At 41.7% G+C, this 9,991-nt stretch overlaps 1 protein-coding gene across 1 annotated transcript in view; it reads left to right on the forward strand.

Moving 5' to 3' along the window:
- Positions 1 to 9,690: 9,690 nt before the first annotated feature.
- The window catches only part of LMNB2 (lamin B2), a 30,461-nt gene continuing 30,160 nt past the window's right edge, over positions 9,691 to 9,991 (forward strand). The window contains exon 1 of the mRNA XM_044658608.1: positions 9,691 to 9,906. Coding sequence (XP_044514543.1) covers positions 9,691 to 9,906 — 216 coding nt within the window. The remainder of the gene's footprint in view (positions 9,907 to 9,991) is intronic.

The following is a 9,991-nucleotide window of genomic DNA, read 5'->3' on the forward strand; positions in this document are numbered from 1 at the left end:
CCTTCCTTCCTTCCTTCCTTCCTTCCTTCCTTCCTTCCTTCCTTCCTTCCTTCCTTCTTTCCTTCCTTCCTTCCTTCCTTCCTTCCTTTCCTTCTTTCCTTTGAAAATCCTTCTTCTATAAGTAGAAATTCTAAGACAGAAGAGCTGCAAGGCAATAGAGGTTAAGTCACTTGCCTGGGATCACATAGTTAGGAAGTACCTGAGATCAGATTTGAACCCATGTTCTTCTGACTACTGGTCTTTATCCTGGTGCTTTATTTACTGTGCTACCTAGATGCCCACTCTAATATCTTTTCCATGAAAACAGAGTCACAAGGGGGCAGCTGGGAAGCTCAGTGGATTGAGAGCCAGGCCTAGAGATAGGAGGTCCTAGGTTCAAATCTGACCTCAGACACTTCCTAGCTGGGTGACCCTGGGCAAGTCACTTAACCCTCATTGCCTACCCTTACCACTATTCTGCCACGGAGCCAATACACAGTATTGACTCCCAGATGGAAGGTAAGGTTTAAAAAAAAATAGAGTCACAATGAGTAGGATACAGCTAAATAACAACATGTATGTGTATGTATATATACATATATCTACACGCACACATTGACTCCTTAGGATTCTTTGACACACAAGGCTCAGCAGCTCCCATTTCTACAGGGCTCTATGATTTACTCAAGTGCTTCCCAAATAAAAGCCTTGTAAGGTAGAGAATTCCACATGGGATCCTCCTCATTTTACAGATAGAGAAACCCTGGGTCAGAGAGAAGTTACGGGCCCTGGGCTACACAGTGAGTTGGTCAGGGCAGAGCAGGGAGAAGGGCAGGCTTTCTTCAAGTTTTATTATTCTTTTTCAGCTCCTCTAAGTCCAGCTATTAGAGGTTGCTGGGAATAGTGAATAGAATGCTAGACTCTGAAGTAGGAAGACCTACTTAAGTAGGTTCAAATCCTATTTAAAACATTTACTAGGGGCAGCTAGGTAGCCCAGTGGTGGCCAGGCCTGGAGTCATCAGAACCTGGGTTCAAATGTGACTCCAGGCACTTCCTAGCTATGTGACCCTAGGCAAGCCACTTAACCCAGATTGCCTACACCTCTCCTTTCTTCTATCTTATAACTGATACTATGGCAGAAGATTAGGGTTTAAAATCACGTTTTAAAAACCATTTAACTACCTTTGTGACCCTGCTTAAGAGATGGCCTCTCGGAACCTCAGTTTCCTCAGGTATAATGAAGGAGGATATGAGTTGGACTAGATGACCTTTGAAATCCCTTCTAGCTCTAAATCCTATTATCTCTATACTGAGGATTCCTAATCCACAAGTATTTATTATGCATTTACCAAGTGGACAGCATTGTGCTAAGTGAAAGGATATAAAGGAAAGCTGGTCCAGATATTATTTGACTCTTTTCAATCTAATTTCCTATGTGCCTTTTCACCATGCCTTATCTTAGCTGGTACTTAATAAATGGCCACAGGAATCAGCTCCAAGGGTCCATAAGGCTGAAGATTCCCTGCCTTCCTCTTTCCCTGAAAAATTACACCTTTCCCCTGTGGACCCTTCCTCTCATTGATCACTTTTCATCCTGGTACTTCTGTTTTATGGAAAGTGACCAAGCCAGTCAACTCTACTCCTTCATTTTTCTCCAGGTTTCACTCCTGATTTTTTAAAAACACTTACCTTCCTTCTTATAATCAATTCTGTGTATTGGTTCCAAGACAGAAGAGCTGTAAGGGTTAAGCAATGGGGTTTAAGTGACTTGCCCAGGGTCACACAGCTAGGAAGTGTCTGAGGCTAGATCTCTAGGCCTGGCTCTCAACTCACTGATCCACCTAGCTGCCCCCTTCATTCCTGATTCTTGAGATTAATTTCTCCATCTCACCAGAGAAAGTCACTTCTTTCTATACCATGTACCCTCATCTTCTTCCCTTATACTTTCTAGCTTCCTCTTTTTTTTTTTTTAACAGCCAAAATTGAAGTTTAATGACTTGCACAGTGTTGCCCACCTAGGAAGTATCTGAGGTCAAATTTGAACCCAGATCCTCTTGACTTTAGGCTCAACTATCTATCCACTGTAGGAAAGGAAAACTATCCCAAGCTTCCTTTTATATGTAATCTTCTTGAGAGCAGAGGCTGTTTTTCTTTTTTACTTATATTGGTATCCCCTGAGCTTAGCATGACCCCTGGCACATAGAAAGTGTTTAAGAAATGTTTGTTGACTTTCACAAAGAGATATTTTCTAAGAAGATATCAAAAAACCAAAGGACAAAGCATATGGGAGGGGAACTCCACTCTCTTCCACTTCAGTCTCAAGCGGCTACATGAGCTGATGATACTGGGTAGAGTAATTGCAGTGTACAACCGCCCTTCTGCCTTGGAAGCAGCATGACTCTAAGATATGGAAGGTAAGGGTTTAAAAAAGAAAGAAACAGAAGCAAGAGCAATGCGTGTCCCCAGGAGCCCAGAGGATGTTAAAAGAAGGCAAGGGTTTAAAAAAACCCAAAACCTAACTCAAACCTTCCTCTGGATGGTCAGGACCTTTTTCTCAGACCTAATATAGTACTTAAAGGACCTAATATTATAAGTGCTAGTATAAGTATCTAATATAGGATCATAGGGCAGCTCAGTGGCATGGTGGTAAATGCTGAGGACACCTGAGTACAATTCGGGCCTTGGACACTAACTGGGTGACCCTGGACAAGTCACTTAATCCTGTTTGTTTCAGTTTCCTCATCTGTAAAATGAGCTGGAGAAGGAAACAGAAAACTACTCCAGGATCTCTGCCAAAAAGATCCCAAGAGTGGGAGAAGATTGAACAACTTTTTATAAGAGTCGGGAGTGAGGTTACTAAGGAACTCACAAATGGAGTCAAGAAGAGTCAGACACAACTGAATAATAATACAGGATCATAGATTTAGAGATGTAAAGAATCTTAGAGGTCATCTAGTCCAGTGATATCAAACTCAAAAAAAAATTTTTTTTAATTAAGATCCCTGTGGGCACTTTGTTTTAAAATGTACAATTATCCGTGTTTTATTGTATTTTTGTTTTGTTAACTATTGCCCAGTTACATTTTAATCTGGTTTTACTCGCTTGGGCAGAGTATTTGACACCTCTAATTCAGTCCAACCTTCTTATTTTATAAATGAGGAAAGTGAGCTCCGGTTATGGGACTTTTCCAAGGTCACACAGAGTTAGATTTAGCCAAGTTCTTTAACTCCAAATCCAGTGCCTTTTGTACTTTCCCATGCTTCCTGCACTCTTTGATTGTATGTCTCTCATGGATATGACCTGACTTTCCCAGTTATAATTTGGTCTGGGGCACCTTTACTTATTTATTTTATTTTAATTTTATTCCAATAACAGATTTGTTAGGGTGAAGGGCGAAAAGTAGGAAGGTAGAATGGAAGAAAGGAGAGAGGAAGGTAGAGGAAGGGAAAGGAAGGTAGGGGTCTCCAGCCCTACTAGGGGGAAATTGACCAGAGCCCTTCAAGGGGCTCAAATAAAAGATCAAAGAGCAACTTAAGGTTTAGAATAGCTAGGTTTTATTTAAATTAGAAAAGGGAAAGGTTAGGTAGGGAAAAAAGGATCTCCCAGGTAGAGAGAGTCCAGGATCAAAGTCAGCCAGCCTCCTAGGCTAGAGAGAGTTAGAGAAGGAAAAAGTACCAAACTTTCTCTTTTATACTTTCTCCAACACCTCCCACAAAGGAAGTGACAGGTGTTGGGGGATCTTGTAGCAGGGAGTCCTGGGAGTTGTAGTCTCCCAGGGCTTACAATAATTTTATTTATTTTTTTTTAGAGTTTTTTTTTTTTTAACCCTTAACTTCTGTGTATTGGCTCATAGGTGGAAGAGTGGCAATGGGGGTCAAGTGACTTGCCCAGGGTCACACAGCTGGGAAGTGTCTGAGGCCAGATTTGAACCTAGGACCTCCCATCTCTAGGCCTGACTCTCAATCCACTGAGCTACCCAGCTGCCCCTTACAATATTTTTAAATGTCACATTCCCCCCTGTGATCCTTTGGGAGACCAGTCTCCCCAGTGGATCATAACAAACATAAATCAATTTATAATTACAATAAATAAAGGGTATATACATCAATACAAGGGGAGAATGGTAACAATTTTTTTACAATATAAAGAAATCAAATACTTGGTGCATCTTTAACAAAAAAATTCAGGGGGCAGTCCTCTTTTTTTCACAACAAAATATATATACATAAAACAAATGCATTTAAACAAAACATGAATTTTACAAAATAAATGAATTTTAGCAAAACAAATGAATTTTAAAACTGACAAATGAATTTAAAACCCCCCAAAGTTCAAAATTTTGCACATCTGGTTGCTCTCTTAGGCTCCTGGATTAGCATGCATTCTCCATGTGGTCTCCACAGGCATCTCCATTTGGATTCCAGGAGATAGTAAATCTAGACGGCACAAAAAGGCCAAATGACTATTGAATGAAAAATTCTAAACATCCAATTCTAAATTTTATGGAAATTTGGAAATATGGAAATAAAAAATTTATGGAAATATGGAAAAAATTCTAAATTTAAAAAAACCTGGTTTTGCTTATTTCTCCCCACATCAGTTCTCTGGTGCACTTTTAGATCATCCTGGAGTTGATGCTGAAGGAGCTAAGGCACCACTGCTACCTATCACTCCACCGTCTTGACTAGGACCCTTGAATGTACTTTACATGAGGGGCTGGCAAACTAGTCCAATCCAGTCTGCCACTTATCTTTGTATATGGTCTCTAAGCTAAAGATGGTTAAACCAAACACTGGTCCAGCCTGTGCGCTAAGCATGGTTTTTGGTTTAACTATTCTTAGCTCAGGGGCTGTACAAAAACAGGTGGTGGGCTGGTTTGACCCAGGGGTCACAGTTTGCCCACTCTTATTCTACATTCTAAGACTTAGAGCTAGAGAAGACCTTAAAAGATCATGTGGGTCCAAATCTCTGATTTTCTAGTTAAGGAGATTGAGATACAGAAGGGAAAGTAAAGAAGCAGGATTTGAATCCCAGTCATAAGGCTCGAAAGCCATCCATCGTTTATTTCTTGATCCTGTTTTTTTTTTCAATGATTCTAAGTTACACCCTAAAGATTTTTTAACCTGTGTTCTCTCAGTGAAGTTGCATGTATGTCTGTGAATCCTGGAATTCTAGGTTTTCAGAAGAATCACAGTGGCACCCCAGTACCCAGAAGAGATGTACGAAGGTTAACAGCATGCCTTGCAGATACTTCAAGTTCAGTTCCAGCCCACCACCACAATAATGTAAATATTGAGATAAACTGAGTCACATGAATTTATTGGTTTCCTGATGCATATAAAAGTTATGTTTATAGTATGCTGTAGCCTATTAAATGTGCAATAGGATTATGTCTTTAAAAAATGTATCTACCTTAATTTAAAAATACTTAATTGTTAAAAAAATGCTAACCACCATCTGAGCCCTCAATGAATCATAATCTTTTGCTGAGAGAGGGTCTTTCCTTGATGCTGATGGCTGCTGACTGATCGAGATGGTGGTTGCCGAAGGCTGGGTTGGTGGTGGCAATTTCTTAAAATAAGACGATAATGAAGTTTGCCACATCAATCAATGCTTCCTTTCATGAAAGATTTCTCAGTAGCCTGCCATGCTGTTTGATGGTGTTTTCCCACAATAGAACTTCTTTCAAAATTGGAGTCAATCCTTTCAAACCTTGCTGCTGCTTTATCAAGCAAATTTATGTCATTTTCTTTCATATTTTTGTGTCTCAGGGAATAGGGAGACCCGAGGACCAGGAGAGAGACTAGGAAATGGCTAGTCGTAGAGCAGTCAGAACATGCACAACCTTTATGGATTAAGTCTGTCATCTTAAATAGGGGAGGTTCTTGGTGCCCCAAAACAATTACAATGGTAACATCGAATATCATTGAATCACAGACCACCATAACAGATATAATAATAATGAGAAAGTTTGGAATATTGCAAGAATTACCAAAATGAGAGAGGTACAATGTGAACACATGCTGTTGAAAAACAGACTTGCTACAGGCAGGTTGTCACAAACCTTCAGTTAAAAAAAACAAAACGGCCCTTACGTTCCATCTTAGAATCAATACTGTGTATTGGTTCCCAGGCAGAAGAGTGGTAAGGGGTAGGCAGTGGGGGTTAAGTGACTTGTCCAGGGTCACACAGCTAGAGGTCGAATTTGAACCCAAGACCTCCCATTTCTAGATTTGGTTCTCAATCTACTGAGCCACCTAGCTGCCTCCAACCTTCAATTTTTATTTTTATTTTTAAACCCTTTCCTTCCATCTTGGAGTCAATACTGTGTATTGGCTCCAAGGCAGAAGAATAGTAAGAGCTAGGCAATGGAGGTCAAGTGACTTGCCCAGGGTCACACAGCTGGAAAGTGTCTGTAACCTTTAATTTTTAAAACAAGAACAAAAAGCAATATCTGAGAAGCACCAAAAGACTTAATAAATTCATATGACTCAATTTATCTCAATATTTACTTTATTGTGGTGGTGGACTGGACCTGAACTTGATATATCTCCAAGGTATGCCTATTATATGTTGCATCTGTACCTTTATTTCTCACCTGCCTACATTACTTTGGGACCATGAACTCCAAACATTTACTTAAGGAGACAGCTCAGTTCAGTGATCTTTTCCATTTTTTACCTGGCAACTCTACTTTGAGACATCTATGACTTTCCCCTACCTTCCCTACCCCCTATTATTTTTTTGGCTTCCTCTTGTGTTTTGGTTTCCCCTGTTCGATTGTAAGCTCTTCCAGGTCAGGGACTTTTATTCCCCGTATTTGTCTCTCCAGCGCTTAGCACAGTACCTGGCACAAAGTAGGCCCTTAAGAAATGTTTATTGACTATTGGAAGAGACATGACTGAGCAGACAGGCTGGTGCAGATGAGGGATGACAAGTAGAAAGTTGGAGGGATCCCCAGTGAGTGAGGTCACACATTGGCAGAATAAGAAGGAATGAGTGGCAGTTGTAATTGATATTAGAAAAAAACAATAATCAGTTGTCTGAGAGTGAAGGGAATTGCTTCAAAAAAGGAGTGGGTGAGTTGAGCATCTTTTGAGTTCGTTAAGCAAAGTCTGGGTGATTTACACATTTGGTATGTTGTAGATGGATGTTTGGATGCAGGTTAAACCAGTTAGCCTCAGATCCCTTCTAACAGATTCTGAGATTCATGAATCTGTGAAAAAGAACTAAGCCAGGGGGTCTTCACCTCTTTTTTTTTCTTTTCTTTTATGCCATGGATCCCTTTGTCAGGCCATTTGGAGAAGATTGTAGACCCCTTCTTAGAATCATGTTTGTTGCTTCCATTTATAATTGAAGTGTTAAATTTCAATTAGAAGTTAGCTACCATCAAAATGTCATTTTTTTTTTTTTAAACTCTATCCATGTTCCTGGACTCCCTAAAATCTCTCCAGGGTCACCTCCAGGTTAAGAACCCCTCACCCAGTAAAAGCCTAGTTTGGTGGAAGCCCTTTGGAGGATTTTTGGGCAAGAATCTGCAGGGTGAGAATGTCTTTTTGGGTTTCCCTCAAAAGTTAGCTCAATACCACACCAATGTGTGTACCAACAATTTGGAAATAGGTCTTGATCAAGGACACATGATAAAACCAGTGGAAATGTGTGTCAGCCATGGGTGGGGGGAATGTGGGGGGTGAAGGGGAAAGTAGGAGCATGAGTCATGTAACCATGTTAAAAATGAATATTAATAAATGTTTAAAATTTAAAAAAAAAGTTAGCTCAAACATTACCTTTTACTTGAGACTCTTCTTAATCCTCGCAGCTGCTACTAGTGTCTTTCTGAAATACTATTGTAAGGAGTTTGTATCTGTATACATTCATATGTACATATTATCCCTCCTGATCAAACTCCTTAAGGGTTGTCTTTGTATCCCTAGAACTTGCAGATCAGTGAGAGATACAAAGCAGAGGCTTAGTACATCTTGTTGATTTATAGATTTCCAGAAATGGAATTAGGAGGGAGTCCTTTGGGAATGAGATGAGACTAGGAATCCATTGAAGGGTGACCCTGGAGATGAGAACTATCCTGGAATCAGGAAGAGCAGAGGTTGAATCCTGTCTCAGACATTCACAAGCAGTGTGACCCTGGGAAAGTCACTTGATTTTGCTAAACCCCAGTTTCTTTATCTATACAATGAGGATATCAGAGGAGATAATCAGAAGGTTTCTGTGGGGATCAAAAGAGATAGAAAGTCTAAGCAATATGCAAATGTTAATTATATATTCTAGAATGTGTGGTATTCCACTTAGCTGTGTTTGTTTCCTGTCTCTCTGCTGGACTTGGGAGCAGCCTTGGGGCCCAGCATGGGCTTTGGATACAGTGGACACTTAATATTTATTGAATGAATGGGAATTATTTGGCTTCTAATCCTGTCTCTGCCATTGACTTTATGGTTCTGTGACTGTGGGCATTCTCTTTATTTCTGGGTCTTTCTTCCTCTGTTGGAAAATGAGATATATATATCCTGACTAAATTGAAGATAACCAAGATAGGGAAGGTGCTAGTTAGCATTATTACTTTGCAGTTTTTCACCACTACCTACTCATACTACAATTTGTTTAGCTCTTCCTAATTAATGGGAATCTACTTTAAAATTTTTGCTATTATAAAAAGTGGGACTACAAATATTTTTCTGTATATGGGTGGATGGGGGAAATTTTCTTTCCAACTTGACATCCTTGATATATATGCTTATCAGTGGGCATCTCTGGGTCAAAGAGCATGGGCATTTTAGGAACTTTTTTTAGTGTTTTTCAATTTATGGCTCCACCAACAAGCCTATCTTTTCACAGCCCCTCTAGCCTTGACTATTTACATCTTTATCCATATTAAGACTTGACAGAATCTCAGATACTTAATAGATGGCTTTGGGCAAGTCATTTAACTTGTCTGCCTCAATTTTCTTATCTATAAAATGGGGATAATAATAGCACTTACCTCCCGGGGTCCTGGAGAAGATCAAAGATGGTAATTATTGCAAAGCCCTTTTTAGTACAGTGCCTGGCACATAGTAGGCATTGTATATCAATGTTGGTTGTTATTTTATTCATTATACTTATATGTCCACTGCCTAGCACAGTACCCGGAACATAGTAGGCATATAAATGTTATTTGCAGCAGTTGTCAGCTGAAACCAGAATCGTTTTGATTTGCATTTCACTTATTATTAGGGATTTGGGGGAGCCTTTCTTAAGGTCGTTACTAGTTTGCGGTTTCCTCTTTTAAGAACTGTTTGTCTCAGTGTTTGGGATCTTATCCACTGGAAGTGAGTAGCTCGGTCTTGTAAATTCAGCTTTGACTTTCTAAGCTCGAGATTCAAAGAAATGATCTCCCGCCCTTGGCCAGCCTGCTCACAAAAGGCCGCGCCCCTCTCTCCCTCCCGCGCAGAGATTCGTCCAAGAAAACTACAACTCCTAGAATGCTCCGCGGCACATCACCGCCATTTGGTGGCCGATAGATGAGTTAGGCGCTAGCGGCGGGACTCCATGTCCCAGGCTGCTCGGCGGCACGGCTGCACGGCAGCGGCGGGGAGCAGCCGCCATCTTGGCAGTCCGGTCTCCCGCCGGATTGAATGAGCCCGCGGATCTCGTCCGCGCCGCCGACTCCTCTTCAGTGAGGGAGCCCGAGGCAGGCCGCCGGCCCCCAGCCCCGCCATGGCCACACCAATGTCTAGTCGCAGTGCGGCCTCGGGCCTCGGGCCCGGGACGCCGCTGTCGCCCGCACGCATCTCGCGGCTGCAGGAGAAAGAGGAGCTGCGAGAGCTCAACGACCGCCTGGCGCATTACATCGACCGCGTGCGCGCGCTGGAGCTCGAGAACGACCGGCTACTGTTGCAGGTGTCGGAGAAGGAGGAGGTCACCACGCGAGAGGTGCGGGCGCTGGGTCGGGGGCCGCGCGGGGTTGGGGGGAGGGGCGGTACTCCTCGCGCCAGTGACGGGGGGAGGGGGCGGATCG

The sequence above is a fragment of the Gracilinanus agilis genome, chromosome 1 (genome assembly GCF_016433145.1).
Source record: "Gracilinanus agilis isolate LMUSP501 chromosome 1, AgileGrace, whole genome shotgun sequence".
NCBI classification, from domain to species: Eukaryota; Metazoa; Chordata; class Mammalia; order Didelphimorphia; family Didelphidae; genus Gracilinanus; species Gracilinanus agilis.